Below are 18,091 nucleotides of genomic sequence, written 5' to 3'. Positions count from 1 at the left end.
TAATCCGAAGGCCACCAGTTCAAACCCACCCTCAACATATCTGCAGGTCCTTGAGCAAGGCCCCTAACACCCAGCTCCTGGGCTCCCCAACAGGTGGCTGCCCTTTGTGGACAGCTTACTCTACAAAGAGCAAGTTGAGGGAGGTGTCAAAAAAGAATTTCCCCACGGGGAAAACAAAGGATTGATTATTATTACTGGAAGACAAACCTGTGTTGTGTTAAAAAGAAACATAAATAACAATCAAAAACTAATCGACCTGTGAAATACTGGCATCCCATCCAGGGTGCCCTGCAGCCGCCACCACATACACAAATAATCCTGCTCAGAATAAACATGGAAGGATGAACACATATAAACATATCTGTCTGTGTGTTTCACTGATGGTTTATCAGTTTTAATATAATGATTCTTTTTTTACAAATTAGATGTTTTTTTCCACCTTCGCCGGTCGACTTACTTGTAATGTAATAAACTGCGGTTGGCTTAGAGACGTCACTGGTCTGATATCTGTCATGGGATTCTGGCCCCGGAGCTCGGACCCCCTCCCAGCCCCGTGAGCCAGTGGGCCGCCTGCTCAGTCCATGGGCCTCTAACAGGAAGTGCCCCCAGATCAGCTGAGCAACTCGGACCGAAGGAGGGGGCTGTCCAGGGTTGCTTCATGTTTGCTAATGACACTGTGGGCGCGTGTTTGTGTTTGTGTGTGTGAATTCCCTTTGGCCCTGAGTGCGTCCTGCTCCCAGCCAGGGTAACGACCCGGCAATCATCCACTTGCCCCTTTTGCCCTTCAGTTTCCGCCCACCCTGACGCCCAGTAGCCCTGCTGGGTTCAGTATCCCCATGTTGGGGGGGGGGGGGTACAGAGACAGGCTGGGAAAGAGTCTGTAATAAAGAAGAGACTGAATGAGAGAGATAGAGTGTGTGTGTGTGCGTGCGTGCGTGCGTGCGTGTGTGTGTGCGTGCGTGTGTGTGTGTGCGGTTCACGTGTACATTACATTGTGGGGACCTTTCCTTGGTCTGTTACATAATTCAGCAAGGGCCCATGTGTGGCTCAGGGGGTTAGGCCTCTGTCTCTGGGATCAGAAGGTCATTGGTTTAAGTCAGCAGAATATTCCCATCTCAGTTGGGTCCTTAATCACAACCACCCTGATTTTAGACCTCAAGCTTTGTTCTCAGCTGGCATATGTGTATGTGTGTATATATCTCAAATGAGGGACGATATATATGTATATGAGAAGCATTCCAGTGTACTTATGCAAAGAAAGCATATTTAATTACCAAACCTTTTTGATGAGACAATAGCACAGAGGTTAATTTGCTGTCATTTTTATTGCCAATTTCATCCTGAATACATGCGACCAAAATAAATATATATTTACAATTTCACTGTGGCATTTGCACCAATAAAAATATATTTGTATTTCATATTGCAAAGTGATAAAAGTTAATTCACAACTAAAGCGATACAAAGTCTGTTGCAGTAAATCCCATTACATTCATGGTTTTAAATGAAAATAATTGGAGCGAGTTACAGGAGAAAACACTTTCTCTTTGGTCCTTTGACACTGTGTTCCATCAAACAAGTGCATGGAGGTGTCGTCGTTAAAAGTCAAAATCACTCATTTTAACATTAATAATGTCAGAGATTAATAAACACTCATTGCTTTCACATCTTTACATCTAGTTGGCCTCCCTGTTTCTTTCCTCTTTTCAATTCCCTCTGTTTCATTCATCTCTTTCTGTGAAATTATATTATACATTTTGGATGCTTTTATCCATTTCTGATCACATTACTTGCTATGAAAATCATGTATAATTGACAAAAGAACAAGTCATGTGACAGGAGTATTTGAAAAAAGAAGTCACGTGACAGGAGTATTTGAAGAAAGAAGTCATATGACAGGAGGTCTCTGAAGAAAGAAGTCATGTGACAGGGGTCCATTCTTTATTACCAGTGAGATGCTAGAGCCAGCAACCTGAAGGTCTGGCAAGCTCACTGGTGAGACACCAACTGCTTTCATGCCCATTGATAAGCAGTTATAGCAATCTGAACAGCCCCAAGTGCATAGTGGGATGCATAAACAGTGGGGCAGGCCGAACTGAGAGCAAATCAGCTTTATTTCTGCAGCGATTCTGGCATGCTTGCTGTTGCCCACATGTGGGCTCCCTGGCACGTCGAGTCGAGTGCCACCCGGTAAAAGGAGGACACAGCTGACGCATACATTTTGGGGAGACGCGTCTACCATCGACACGGGGCTGAAAACAGAATCATAGGTTCTTTGAGGACACACACTCACAGCTGGGCCCTCTTCCCATGGGGGCTGCAATCCGCAGATCTGCTAGCTTTTTTTGGCAGATAGGAAGTGTCACCCGTGACCTGACGATGGCTGGCGTTTCCCCGGGGGGGGGGGGTTCTCTACCATCCAGCCGTCAGGACGAAGTGAAAAGCTTTAAAAAACGGCAGGTCAGACCGAAAAAAAGAGTGAGCCAGGTTAGAACCCAAGATCCCCAGCACGCAGCCATGCTACCTCAGCCTCAGTTCCCCAAGACTGTTGGGGGGGGGGGGGGGGGGGGGGGTGATAAATACTCACTAATAGCAGAACCTGCTCTAAAGAGGACAAAAGAAGTGTAGGGGCATGGTGGAGTTGAAAGGATGCACTGCATTTCCTCTGTCAAACAATGCCCCCCCCCCCCATGGTCACATATCCATTAATGCCCCCCTCCCCCACTCTCTATTCCTCTGAAGCCACTCTACAGTATGTGTATCTCCCATCTTTGCTGGCTGGCCGCAGACACCACCCCCCCCCCCCCCCCCCCCCCACACACACACACACACACACACACACACACACATACATACACATACACACAGACACAGCACATCCTGTCCAAGACTGTTGCTGAGCCAGAAAATACCGTCCCACACTCTCTTACCCTCTCAGTCCAACACACACACACACAATTCCCTAAACACACACTTGCTGTTGCATTTTCACACACATTGCAAAGGTTTCAGTCATTTTCTCACACACTGAGCACTCCTCACAGCCACTGGCTGCCCCCCAGCCTCAAACGCCTGCTTCCCCAGTACCCAAAGCGAACCCTGGCTTGTGGACAGTCCCAGAAGCCATTAAAGTCAACACAGAACAAGCTCAAAGCCTCTGCCTTCTGCTCTCCCTCTCTCCCTCTGTCACTCCCCTCCAGGGACTCTCAGTAGCAATGGAAACATTCTCCGTTTGTTCTTCCTGCGGCGTTTGGCCGGACAGGCAAGGGGGTGAACAAATGGTCATTGGGATTGAGGGAGAGGGAGGGTGTCTGCTCAGGGTCCCTGCCGCTGATCTCCTGGACGCTTGGAGCTCCTCTGGGTGCCTTGTGGTCCCATAACCGCCACATGGGCCTCCTCAAAAGCTCAAGAACTCGATATCGCCGCACCCAAAACTCCTTCCAAACAGCGAACCCAACCCTAAACCCTCCACCGAAACGCATAACGCAACCCCAGCATATCCCGATAGACAGAGGCTACAATCCATGATTACTTTAGCTATGCATTCCAGTCTGCTTCTCAAACTCAAGGAAACATGATGGTAAAACCATAATACGGAACAGACATGATAACGATTGTCTTCTTTCAAAAATTTGCAGCAACTAGAGTTTTTGTGTAAATGATGTGCAAACCTGTTTTTTTGCAGCAAATGCCCCTTGTCTACAGTTCAGGGGCCGTAATGTAACAGCGCTCCGCCGCATTGGTTGTAGTATCAGAAAAACCGACTAAATGTTTTAATGCATAGATGGGTTCAGGAACCTGTCTACAGGAGGCGCTGAAGAGGCTCTTGGGGCCGTCTCACATGTTATTGGGTGGTCTGGAACAGAGACCTAATGAGACATTCACAGGTTCTGAGGAGAAGCAGTTAGTCACCTTATAGTCACACATTTATGTCCTCCTATGTCACATGATAACAGTCATGTGACCCACAAATTCTCATTGTCACAACCAAAAACAGCGTTAACAAAATGTTTTCCATATAACATTTTAGAAAATATATTTAAAACACCATAATAAAAAATGCACTCACAGAATAAAAGGCATTATTTTAAATGTTATACAGTATACGTAAAGAAAAAACATATAATGCACATATCACAATGCATCTATAATGTTATATTGTAACAAACTTTTAAGAAGCTTTAGCCTCCTTCAAATGATTGACAACAAGGGGTATAAAAAGTTTAAATATAAATGTAACAAATGAATATAACAAGATAATTAAACTCATCATCTTGTAGGAAAAGTTGTTTTAAAAATTATTATTAAAGATTATAATTTCGACAATACCACACTTAATAGAAATAACAGACGGATGCCCAGGGGCCTCTAATGAACGTCACCTGCAGGGAGGGTGAACCCAAAACCTCGGGGACCAACCCTCGGCGCAGGACGTCGAGCAGAAGCCACCGCGGTGAGAAGGCACACTGGAATGCTGCGGAAAGCGGATGAGAGGGTCTCGACTGGGCCCCCAAGCAAGCACACAGTGTCTGTTTTTCTTCTTGGATGCGCGGTTTCTCCTTTGGCTTCGGGCTCCTGCCTTTCCTTCTGTTTTTTATTCCCGCATTTAATCCTGTTTCTTGTTTCTCCTGTTACTTTTTGGATTTTGATTCCTGTTCCTTCGCGCCTGTTTCATGTCCAGATCCACAGCTGTTAGGGCCGGAGGCAGGCTTATCACAGTACATTACTGGTTATACTGGTTACAGTTCTAGTGCAGGAGACTGGCCTGGCTGGGGAACTGAAAGTGACCAGGGGGGTGTAAACTGTAGTGGGATCTCATTTTTTTAATGAATTACGCACCAGTTGGAGATGGGGGTGGGGGGGGGGGTACTGATTGTGCTGCAGAACCCATCCGGCCGACTGGTTCCTGTAAACAAAGTGCTTTATAAGAAGGGCCAGACGGGACAATGCAGAAGGGAACCGAGGTGAGAGGGGCTGGGTGCCGCCACCAATTCACGAGCGACACTACACGTACACCCTGCTAGGAAATGCCTCCAATCCTACCCCATCCACCCTAACCAGAGTACCACAGACATAATTCCTGGGTATTAAAGCGAGGGCCACCTGAAAGCTCAGGATTACCGCTACCTTAAACAAGTCAACATAACATCACAAAGTGCCCCGCCACATTTCGTCCAAAAAAGCCGTACAGCTCCTCGTCTCCGACTTCACTGTGACATCACCACAACATAATTATGATGTCACTATGATGTCACATGTTAAACAGCTTCAGGTCACAGCCATTACATTTGGAGCTTGGACCTCCAATGTTTGGTCCCTCTTCTGTTCCTGTATTTGGCTCGTTTATTTTTGGCTCAATAGCTGGGTATGCATTGATTGTCACCGTCCCTGGAAAGCGCATTGTTCAAACGTTCAAGGAACGACTGATGTTTAATGCTAAGGCACTCAGGTTGTTTTTTTCTCATCTTTCATTTGTCTGGTCTTTAAGTAAATGGAAACAATGCAGGGAGGCTCCCTGTCCTGCCCCCCACAGAGGTGGGTCCTACACTCAAGAGTCATGGGACCCCACCACTTAGCTGGGGGAGTACCGGCCAATGGCGCGTGGCTCAGGGGCAGGCGTTGGAGCTGGAGGCCCCAGTGTCGGCAGCCTGAGGGCCTCCATCTTGTCATGGAGGAGCCCCAGGTGTTGGGCAGCCAGCTTGGAGAGCGGGTAAAGGCCCTCAGAGGCCTTGGTGTCGGCCAGTAGGCGCTGGGAGGCCTGGGACAGCAGCTCAGCAGCGCGGTCAGAGGTGAGGCCCAGGCGCTCTGCAGCGTAGCGGCTCAGTGGGTGCACCGCCTCCGACAGGTCGGCACGGGGGGGCGCGGCCGCCACGCCGTGCATCTTCATATGGCTGATGAGGTTGCGCTGCTGGGCGAATCGGCCACCGCACACCTGGCACTCGTAGGGCTTCTCGCCCGAGTGGATGCGCATGTGCTCCGTCAGGCGGTACTGCCGCGTGAAGCGCATGCCGCAGGCGTCGCAGGCAAACGGCTTGAGGCCCAGGTGGCTGCGCATGTGGCGCGTCATGGTGCCGCGCTGCGTGAACTTCTTGCCACAGATGCTGCAGGGGTACGGCCGCGTCAGCCAGTGCGTCTTCTCATGTTGCCGCAGTGTCGCCGGGTCCTTGTATGACTTGCTGCAGGAAGTGCAGCGGTACGGCCGCACTGTCTCCCCCGGCCCGGCCGGGACTCGCTTGCCGCCTGGGTACACCGGGCTGACCTCCCCGGGCCCATTCACCTCGCCTTCATCATGGCCTGGCTCTGCCAGCGGCTGCCCAAATGGCGGCTCGGCGCCGTTGACGTCCTCGGCATGCGCCTCCACATGGGCATTGAGCTGCTCAGAGCTGGGGAAGCCCTTGTCACAGGGGATGCACACGTAGAGGTTATCGCCAAAGCTCTGAGGCTCACAGGCCAGCCGGAAGCGCTCCAGCGTCTCTGGGGGCGACGGCCGGCCCTCGCTGCTGCCCGTCTCCTCACTGGCCGAGCCACTCCTCTCATCCTCCCCGCTGACTCCCAGCTTCTCCCCGCCCCGTTTCCGCCGCCGGCGCCGGCGTGCCCCTTCCTGACCTCGCTCTTCCTCATCCTCGTCCTCATCATCCTCTTCCTCCTCCTCGTCCTCTTCCTCATCCTCCTCATCCTCCATGGAATACGAGGCGGGTTCACGCTTCACCCAGCGGTACAGGCCCCTCAGGCCCTCCCCGTCCTCAGGTGCATCAGGTCCAGTGCCGGGCAGGATGGAGTACACTTCCTGTCCGAGGGCATGTGGCCGGTAAAGGTGAGGCAGGTGGGCCAGCAACTCCTGGCCCAGGAGAGGGTGGGAGGATTTGGGGGAGAAGGACCCCACCCTTTCCTCAGTCTCCATGTCAGCAGAGTCTCTGCCTGCGTGACCGAGGCCCCCGTTAGCCTCGGCCCCCAGGTGGGTGAGGGACAGGACAGGATGGGAGGGCGTCTGCTGGGACTGCGATTCGGGGCTCTTCTTGGATAAGTCCAGTCCAAAATAGGGTGACGGGACCCTCTCGGGCCTGGGGGTGTGCATACTAGCCTGGGGTTGAAGGCCTGGAGGAGTGCCAGGGTAGACCTGCTGGCTTGGGGAGGAGGGGGCTGGTGCATAAAGCTCCCCCTGCTGCGGGACCAGAGGATGGCCAGCCAACTCCTCTGGTGGGTGCCCACGGGAGACCCGGCTGTTAGTCACACCACCGGGGAAGCAGGACTGGATGACAGGGGTGGACTCCCTGCATCGGCCTGTTCCGCTAAGCCTCCCATAGGGCGCAGCATCACTTGTGGGAAGCAGGTGGCACTTCCCATTGTGCTTCAGCTTCTTCCTGCACAGTGCCACCAGGTCCAGGAGCTGCAGGTAGCTTGCAGCAGCCAGCACCGCCGTCAGGCTGGGCTCGGTGCCGGACCCGGACCTGGCCTCATCTTCGCCCAGGTGGCCGGTGTAGATGTAGTCCAGGATGACCCGGAAGACCCCCGGGCTCACCATTTCGTGGTCCAAGTTGATGAGGTTGTCATGGACAACCAGGGACTTCAGGTAGAGGCTGCTAGCGGCCAGGATGTTCTTGTGGGCACGGAAGAGGGCATTCTGCACCACGATGATGACGTCACACAGGAAGCCCTTGGTGCGCTGCGTGTTGAGCTGCAGGAGGAGGTGACGGGCATGACTGGGGGCTTCCATGGCATCCAGCATCGTCTTCAGACCTCCACCTGTAGCAGGTGAGCAACCGTCAGCATCTAAATCTAAGCTGCCGCTGCCTTGAGAGATTAATCTCAGACCGCGAAGCTCTACCTCAAAGTAGGCAGAAACATTCAAAGCACAAATATTCATGAGAGACATGGAGAATGTGACATGCCAGCAGTGCAAAGGAGGTGACAGCGTGGTCAAAGTGTGATAAGCCACAGACAGTCATGTAAAGAGTCACCACTCAAAAATTTCCCTTCTTTTTCTGGAATGTGAAGGCAGGTTGGACCACATCACATATGGGTGTTATGGGGAATTTTGACTATTTCATATATTTTAAATTAAAATCAATATGAAAGGAATTAAATCCGCAATGCAAACTAATATAATGTAAGATGTTTTTTTTTTTTTTTTTTAAATGTGATTTACAGAGATCAAACCATATAAATTCAATCAGCACCAATGAGACCAGTAACACACCAGTCCCACGATAATTGGTGCCTATTTTAGATGAGATACAGGTGTCTATAACTTTCTTATAATATTTATTCAACTAATAATCATGTTGATTTATATTAAGAATATACGTGCACTTGTATACAAAAAACACAGCTTATTGTTACTTTTTAAATACAGGTAGCTATGTATCTTCCCTTGGCCTGCGTCTAGGGTTATGGATCTATGCGGCCACCGCGGGGTAACCAGCACCGTGTAGACCGCCCATAGCACAACCCCGAGACACTTGAGAAATAATTCGGCGATGCGGTGCCCGTATTAAATCCATGCCCCCGGAGGGCGTGGAAACATGTTTGCCATGTGCGGGGAAACCACACCAAGCGTCTTCTTTCGTAACCTACAAAAAATATCTCACATTGCTGCAGAGGGTCATAAAAGAGTCCAGGATTAATCTGCTGCTGGAAAAGAAGCCATGCGGACCCCTGTAATTACTGTGGAGGTTTCTTGAAAAAGGGCCGTCCCGCCCCGTACCCGTCAGAAGACGCATATTCACTTATTCACACAGAAGCGCTCATCGGAAGCATCTGCACCGTACAGCCTTTGTCACTTGAACCCTTATCCCAAAAAAAATGCATTCGCTACCGTAATCTTAGCTACTTCATATTTACCATCACTTTTGAATTTCATCACCTTCTGCATAAATTAATTTTTGCAGCTGTTTGCGGTTTTTTAACAGGAAATACACAGTTAATACGGCAGTTCAGATTTTTGCCGAGTAAATGTGTACTTTAGGCTGACAGGCGTTTAAATATAGGCTCCACAAGACGGTTATGGGTGCATGTGGCTATAGCCATATGGCTGCGTGTTTTTACATTTCACACAACAAACACGGCGCAGATTGCGATCATCCTCGACCCTGCGAGCCTTTAGACCGGAATCGCTGCGCCCAGCAGACGAGACCCCCCGTAACCCCGATCTATTTTAATGCCCCGTCCCGTCCTTTTCCTCCTCTCCCACTTTCCCTGAGACTGTAACAGGGGCGGTGCTGCACGAATCCCCGCTATTCTGTCTCACTACCTGGGTCTGCATAATGCCACAAAGGTTTTATCCGAGATCAGCGGGCCCCCCTTTCCGTGGTACTATCAGCACAACCAAAAACCGCCGTAACAGCCTTGTTTCAACGTTTTCATCAGTGAACATAAAACGCCAGACCATATTTTAAGGCATGCATTAAACGATTTTCAAATACATGTTTAAAAATACTTCATTTAGCCTACGTATTTCAAACCGTAAAATTAAGACAAGATTATTTATAGCTGTCATATATAATTATAGTTATCAGTTTAACTAGGATATAGCAATTATAGAAATGTCCATATAAACAAATTTCAAATGTTTTAAAACTTTTAAATATTGTCGGATTTTACTATTTACTTCGTTTGTTTTCAACCATTTGACGTCGAACTGAGGTAACAGAACGCACGTATATCTCAAAACTGGCTTCATTATTATGCAATATTTCTAAAGCTTTGCAAGAGAACACCTGAATACTTTGGCCTTGAAGTCTGGCATACTTTATTTCCTTTGTTTAATGGTAGGCCTACCTATGGCTAGGCCTATTGAACATTTAAATGATTTCTATTTTGATTTACCCGGCTCCTAGTAGCCTATATTCCAAAAAATATACATTTCCCAGCCCTATGTCAGAAACTCCCAATGTCTATGGGTAGCTCATTCTTATTTTCTTATCTTAAACGATTCAAATATCCTTATATATTTGTAGGATTATTCCCGGTTTAGGGACGCAGTGCATAAAACCTAACGGGTCTTACGAACATGCCAGCATCGGAACTGCCCACGCAGTTTGCACCTTCATTGCTTTTCTTCTACGCTTAAACTCAGGAGTTATATTGCGGTATAAATTAGTACTACGCCCACTTTTGATTGGGCCTAACTTGTATGTCTAAGGGTTGGTATTACAGAACGAAACAATATTTGTAAAATGGTACGTTTGGCTGTACGTAGCTCTCTGGTTTTCCGGGAAAGTGATCCTTCCTGTTTACTGCCAGTCATACTCTCACACAGAGTTCTGTAAACGAAACATCTATTTTGGACATTGTCCGATTTACAAATATTGTCATTTGTGAAATAACATTTGCTTAATCATTTACTGGCTATTACACCTGCTAAATAAGGCGATAAAAACAAAATCGGTATAAATTCACCGAGTTAAATGATTAAGTTGAAGGATTGGGCGTTTTATTCACGCCAATCCTTCACGTCAGTTGTTTCTGATATTTTATGCCTGTTGTTGGCGTATTTAAAATAACTTAAGGCCCGGCTATCGCTTCCCACATTACAGTCTGTTTTTGTGAATTGAATATAAAAACATACCGGACATTTTGTACAATAAATATGCACTGGGACCTGAGGGCCTATTCTCTGTGTGCGAAGCTGAAATTATAGCCAATATCTTTATGAGGAAAAATTATTTTATAACATTTTAAAAACACCGTTCATGTACATTTACGATACAACTGAACCTTTCTTCGTTCTCAAACAGGCCTAAAAATATATTTTGGGATTAGTATTTCTCGACTTATTTCGAATGAGGCTGTTCTCAAAGGGAATTCCTCTTGTTCACCGTAAAGCTGGTCCTACGGCGAACCGAACCAAGCCTAGCAGTTCGCTGCCAGTCGGTATAGCAGACAGCCTTCACGCCGAGCAGTTACCCCGCCCGCCATCGTACCGCAAACTTTAGACCCAGACCTATCTGTGGACGTTATCCTTCTTGCAGGTTACACGTCGGTCGTTATATGTATCATGTATCTACTGTTGGTTTAATTCGCTTTACTGCTAGTATTAATATACATGAAGATGCATCTGTTGGTGAGCTTGTCATTATTAATATCGTTATGTATAATCAATATATTAATAAAAAATAAAATGTGAAATTTTAATTGCGTAATTTTACCACTTGCAATTACGCATTAGAGGACATTACTAGACTGTGATACTGTAACATTTTAATTCAATTTAAATATGTTATATTTTATTTTTTATTTGCAGAAAAGTAGTAAGTTGCAGTGATGGCGATTTTGCCACGTCGATTTGTTTGAAACCGAATAATTCACGATTATTAAACAGGGCGTTCCGTTTCTGCGGAAAAACAATGTAGCATAAAACCAAATGAAACAATCATAGATTAACTTAACCTGAGAACTGCAAACTTTTTCGATATGTAAAAATATCTGCTGTGTAATATGACTGAAGCAAAGACTGGCACTGTTATTTACTTCATTGTAATTAAGATTAAGGCGTATATGCTATTTTGATTAGGCAATTATAAATTGCTCGTGAATACGTGGACCGTTACTGTCAAGCAACACTGCGCTACCACGCATCACAACCTGCAATCCAGACACGCGGAGAGCGACGCATACGACAGAATGACAAACCGCACAGATAACTAAGACCACGCCGCCTCAGTGTGACATTTGGCATACGATTTTCTGCTGAGGATTTTTGAGAATGCACAAAGCCTATATAAAACTTTACGCACTTCGTTATCACTGTGTTAAAATACTCCACAGAGATGAAAAAATAATCATAATCAGGGTTATTCAGACGTAAATGTAAACACGTCCCACTATATAAAAATCGCTTCTTATGGTGAAATATAAATAAAATTATGTCAGTCATGCGTGGCTCAGTTTGCCCTTACTGCATAAACGGTTTCCCTGAAAAAACTAGCCACACAGCGATGCTCTGCTTATCGGTATTGATACGATCATTTAACGTGCCGCCTGTCTCTGCACTCCAGTGAATACATCCGCTGAGAGGGCAACTGACTCTACCTGTCTTTCAGTGCGCTGCTTTTATGGGTTTATTTAAAATAACAGCCCGCGGAGACTTGTGGCACTCACGCCATCTGAGCCTCAACTCAATGTCCTGCTGATCTCTGACTGACGCTCATTTTGGTCACGAGCATACAACCACGTTGTGCTGAACTGAAAATAAACTAAATGTCTTCATTACAAACCGGTGGAGAAATAACCCTAGAAGATGAAATTATACGACTCGAGATAATGAACAGACGGGAAATACAAATAGACGTCTATGTAACGCCTCCCAAGCCACTTAACAGGATTACCCTCGTAGTGTGAAAGGACTGAATGAACGCAAACACTTTACCTGGACGCCCGGATTCTTCAGCCATGCGATCTATACCTCCCTTAATGATCATCTCAGCGGTCTACTGGAGTCATTTCTGAAGTTTCAACTTTGAACTGCCAGCCTCCAAAAAAAAAAAACAGGCCAGTTTTCCAGACACCACTGCCAGCACTTTATTAATTGCGATGAGTTTCTTTTTTACTCGCTCTCTCTCCCCCTGCCTCTCTCCCTCTGTGTCTCTTACTCTCTGCCGCTGCCCTTCTCACCTCCTCCTGTACAACTTCGTTCTTAGAAAAACACATATATCCTTAGACTTTTCCTCCACGAATTTCCCCGGTTATTTACGCGTCGGACCAATAACACGCTCGCAGATGATGTTAGGGTCCGTCTCTGGAACTTAAGTGTTGCAGCGCCCCGCCTGATGTCATACTATAATAAAAAGTTAAAGGTAAAACAGGGGGCAGGGACTTTGAGTGACCCCAAACTGAACTGCGCAGCACGTCGAGGCTCTCTCTTAAAGGGACAGGCGGGCTTACTGTGTGGCGCACTGTAGCCTGCCAGTATTAAACGTGTGGTTTTCATTTTAGCGACCAGGCGTTTTTTTTTCATAAAAATCGTTGAATTCGATGTTTAACTTAAGATTTTGCTTATAATTTCCACCATTTTCGGAGCCGACAGGGTTCACTGTGGCTATTCGATAGAGTATCTTTTACTGAAAACTAATCAAGATCGATGATGTAAAATAAACATGTAGGCTATGTTAAGTATCCACGCTAAAATACTTTTGTTTCATGTCGTCTGGAATATTTTTTCCTTTGTTCCCACTTGCGACGTCTACATGACACCTGTTATGACAGCTTCAACCTTGAGTGATTCAGCGGATTTTCGTTGCTGTATCACAGCTGTTTTCCAGTGTCATCCGCGACTCCATGAATCAATCAATCAATCGATGAATCAATCAATCAATCAAACCTTGTTTACAATAGGGCGTTTTACGAGCACGCGTCTTCATAGACGTCGTCCTCAAATGTTGCTGCGATTTACTGTCTAATTTTTCAACTGATGGAGCATAACCGTGGGATCTGTTTTCTTTATAGTTCGGGCAGTGGCAATGAATCGTTTGGCGAAACATCTGGCTTTATTCAAAGGGATAAAACTGACCTATAGCAATTAACGCGGTATGCCGGGTCACACCACTGGAACAGATCTACAGCATGCACTTTGGCACTTCGTCATCCCGGCCACATTCGTATCGCAGTTTTCGAGGTCATATTTAATTAGTTTGTTTGTTTATTTATTTTTTACTAAAAGGCCCAAACACCCGCTTGGCCGTGACGGCATCGCTCGGCGGGGCCAGGGCTGCCCATGGCTCAGGTCTGGCTTCGTGCGCTCAGCTTTTCGCAAATCCACGAGAGAAATGATAGCACAGACGCGAAAAGGTTCAAACGGAAATGGTAAGGGGGGAAAAATACTTCCCAGATGTTAAATTGTGATGTATGAGAATTTGCTTCTGGCCTCAAAAAGGAGGAGGGTTATAAGAGTCGGATTCCCTCGACGTCTATACTAAATCCAGCTGTCAGGTTCGGACAGCTCTATAGCTCATACAGATCAACAGACTGATAAACAAATATATGAGCAAAACGACAGGCAATGTTCATTTAAGGCAAGAAGAAAAACATTGAAATTGCTCCTCCCCCGAAATCCCAACCCCATCCTCGATTTACGTCTGGATGCGGCGGTAGGTAGTCTACTTCCTCACATCAAGACTGCACTGTTCGTATAGGCAGGCTACAGTTCAGAGTCCCTGTTTTCTTTCCCCTTCTCGCAGCCCCCCGTTGGCTCTCCCCCTCACGATTTCATTTATCGAGCTCAGTTTCACATCAGCCCTTTAACGACTCTGCAGTGCGCTGCGTCCACGGCCTGCCCCGGTGAATATGGGCGCAGCGCCACCCAGCGGTGGACCCGGCCAGTGCGCAGCAATTCGTTATATGTACAGGTGTTCATGCCGTGTATGAATTAATGTGGGAACATTGTGGCCTTATGCTAAAGACTGAAACTGGGTTGCTGGATAAGGCACATTTACAAAAGCTGCAGCGGAAAACGGGACATGGCTATGTGAAAAGGGACACTTTCCGAACCAAAGAGGAGCAGTGCAGTAGAGTACAATAAAATCCGTAAATGACGTCTTTTTCTACATATCAGTCACCGTCATCGTTATGGTCACACCCCAGAAGGTGTTTAAACATATTTTCGAGAAAACATGTTTGAATTTCAATTCGAAGAGGTCGTTTATAGCATGCGCTTCTCTCACACACGATTCATCTCTGAATGCAAAAATACAATAGGAGGTACCGCTCCGAAACCTTACTGCTAAAGTCTGTGATTTACTCCCAGCGATGCACTTTTACAGGGTATCGAAGCGGGCAGGTTTTCCCCAGCAGGTGGGTGGAAGTGGTTCTATAGCAATGCGACTTTACTTCCCGCGGTGCTGTGATCCGAGACCGCGCTCCTCCCTGACGTTTGTACTACCTGTGCACACGTACATTGCAGACGTACAACCCACTTGTATTTTAAGTAAAAGCACACACAGGTATGCGATATCTGGATTTTGTTTTGTGTTTGTCTTTTGTATTTTGGGCCGTTTTTATATTCATGCAAAACCTTTTTCAATTTTAGCACAATATTACAGTTCTTAAGCTAGCCTATAGCCCGGGTGGCAGCAGTACGATAGAGGTGTGTAGGCTGTTCTCTCCAAGGTGATTTGATTTGTATCTGACATGTGTTTGTTTGTTTTTTGCTTGTAGTTGTGACGCGTTTTGACTCAGGAGTCGCTGCTGCGCGATGTCCAGGTGAAACAATAACATTGCGGTCGGGAATTGTGCTCCATTATGGCCTGGCATGTTGCCCGGAAAGCCCCAGGCGGAGGTGGGACAGCCGCGGCTGTGGAATCGACCCAGCAGTTTCAGATGTGACAAGTTTGCATTTCTCCCCCCCTCACTGACACACTGCTTCAGTTTAGTTCATCAGCTGTATCACCATGGCAAATAAACATAAAACTACCACTAAGCAAAGGATAGATACATTTTTTTCCACATTATTAAGAAACATGTCGAAAGGGAATCTCTCCTGAGGGTCACAAACAAGTGTCTTTGTTGATTATTTCAGATCTTTCCAGATCCCCTTCCCCAGTATCTCAGAGTTCTGGAACTTTCTTTCTTTTTCTCTCTTTCTTTCTTTCTTTCTTGCGTCCTTTCTTTCTTTCTTTCTTTTTCATAAAAAACCCCAGATTCCAGAACATCATTTGCAGGGTCCCAAGACCATCATCTTGGCAGGAGTTACCCCCCCTCCCCCTCCTTCAGTAGATGTGTCTAGAGAGGCAGGCCCCACTCTCTCGCACACATCTGTGCTGTGCCTTTTCCAGCACAGCCTCAGTTTTACCCCTTAGGGTGGCCAGCAAAACCAGCATCACAACTGTTCCCCCTGAATTTTGACAACCAGTACCTGCAGTCAGGTGGCAGGAATGGCAAAGACTCATTGGCTGCTTCACACACTACGGTTCAGAAGACCTGGATGGAGTGATACCATGCTGCCAGCATCAAGCACCCCGTGCTCTCCTGACATACCTGCAGGAGGCGCTGACACAATAAACAAGCACTGTTGGTGTTTCTGTTTTTTATAACCAGACAACGGCTGTACTCCAGATGTGCTCATTGAGTAATGGTCATTAGATCATCTCCTCATAATTAAGGGGTAATTACACGTTTGATTGTGTGTGTAAGAGGCACAATACTCAGTACACACAGCACATACAGGCATCCTCTATTGCTCCATTATCTTCACTGAGACCACATAGCACAGCATTATCTATGTGTCCAAAGACATAGATGGACACATAGACCTTACACCTCTATGCGGTCTATCTTTGGTGGTGAGACCCAGATGTTTTCTGCATCTGCTTTCCTGTCAGCTAAAACAAATCCACAAAGCAGAGACCCCCCCCTCCCCACCCACACACACACCCACACCCACCCTCTGCCAGCTTTATAATGTGTGATTCCCCTTCCCCCTAACTCTCTGTTTAACCCAGTAAATGCCAAAGCAACATCATCTGGGCTAAGAGCAGGATTTTGTTCTAGATGTGCTGGTTGGTGTATGATTTGTGCTGGTTCTCAATGTTTCCTTTGTGTGCTGGTTCTAGATATGCTTGATGTTTATGTTGGTTGTTCCTGTTTACTTTATGTTGGTTATAGATGTGCTTGATGTTTATGTTGGTTGTTCCTGTTTACTTTGTGCTAGTTCAAGATGTACTTGATGTTTATATTGGGTATCCCTGTTTACTTTATGTTGGTTATAGATGTGCTTGATGTTTATGTTGGTTGTTCCTGTTTACTTTGTGCTAGTTCAAGATGTACTTGATGTTTATATTGGGTATCCCTGTTTACTTTATGTTGGTTATAGATGTACTTGATGTTTATGTTGGGTATCCCTGTTTACTTTATGTTGGTTATAGATGTACTTGATGTTTATGTTGGGTATCACTGTTTACTTTATGTTGGTTATAGATGTGCTTGATGTTTATGTTGGTTATAGATGTACTTGATGTTTATGTTGGGTATCCCTGTTTACTTTATGTTGGTTATAGATGTACTTGATGTTTATGTTGGGTATCCCTGTTTACTTTATGTTGGTTATAGATGTACTTGATGTTTATGTTGGGTATCACTGTTTACTTTATGTTGGTTATAGATGTGCTTGATGTTTATGTTGGTTATAGATGTACTTGATGTTTATGTTGGGTATCCCTGTTTACTTTATGTTGGTTATAGATGTACTTGATGTTTATGTTGGGTATCCCTGTTTACTTTATGTTGGTTATAGATGTACTTGATGTTTATGTTGGGTATCACTGTTTACTTTATGTTGGTTATAGATGTACTTGATGTTTATGTTGGGTATCACTGTTTACTTTATGTTGGTTATAGATGTACTTGATGTTTATGTTGGGTATCCCTGTTTACTTTATGTTGGTTATAGATGTACTTGATGTTTATGTTGGGTATCACTGTTTACTTTATGTTGGTTATATATGTACTTGATGTTTATGTTGGGTATCCCTGTTTACTTTATGTTGGTTATAGATGTGCTTGATGTTTATCTTGGGTATCCCTGTTTATTTTATGTTGGTTATAGATGTGCTTGATGTTTATCTTGGTTATAGATGTACTTGATGTTTATGTTGGGTATCCCTGTTTACTTTATGTTGGTTATAGATGTACTTGATGTTTATGTTGGGTATCACTGTTTACTTTATGTTGGTTATAGATGTGCTTGATGTTTATCTTGGGTATCACTGTTTACTTTATGTTGGTTATAGATGTGCTTGATGTTTATCTTGGGTATCACTGTTTACTTTATGTTGGTTATAGATGTGCTTGATGTTTATCTTGGGTATCACTGTTTACTTTATGTTGGTTATAGATGTGCTTGATGTTTATCTTGGGTATCCCTGTTTACTTTATGGTGGTTATAGATGGACTTGTTGATGTTTGTGTTGGTTTTCCATGTTTAGTTTTGGGTTGGCTTCTTCAACGTTTTTCATGTTTTGTCTGTCTGTGGTTTTGGTACCTGACATTTATTTAGTGCCTAGTCTGATGAAATTTCCTTTGTGTTGGATTTTGGTCTTTGTGATCAGGTCAGCCATTGTTTGGGTCCCAGGCTTTGTCATCAGTGCTAAATTGTAACTTG

The 18,091-nt window shown here is 45.7% G+C and overlaps 1 protein-coding gene across 1 annotated transcript; it reads right to left on the bottom strand.

The window, feature by feature from the left end:
• Nucleotides 1-1,306: 1,306 nt before the first annotated feature.
• On the bottom strand, nt 1,307-12,818 carry LOC111842919 (hypermethylated in cancer 1 protein-like). The gene is made up of 2 exons (XM_023810036.2): nt 12,368-12,818; nt 1,307-7,743 (listed from the first exon to the last, which is right to left on the bottom strand). The coding sequence occupies exons 1-2, from the start codon at nt 12,417-12,419 to the stop codon at nt 5,573-5,575; spliced, it is 2,223 nt and encodes a 740-aa protein (XP_023665804.1). The 5' UTR covers nt 12,420-12,818; the 3' UTR covers nt 1,307-5,572.
• Nucleotides 12,819-18,091: the final 5,273 nt, after the last annotated feature.

This window comes from Paramormyrops kingsleyae, chromosome 18 (genome assembly GCF_048594095.1).
Source record: "Paramormyrops kingsleyae isolate MSU_618 chromosome 18, PKINGS_0.4, whole genome shotgun sequence".
NCBI lineage: Eukaryota > Metazoa > Chordata > Actinopteri > Osteoglossiformes > Mormyridae > Paramormyrops > Paramormyrops kingsleyae.
Note: the sequence above shows the minus strand (reverse complement) of the source record. Positions and strands in the feature narration are given on the sequence as shown.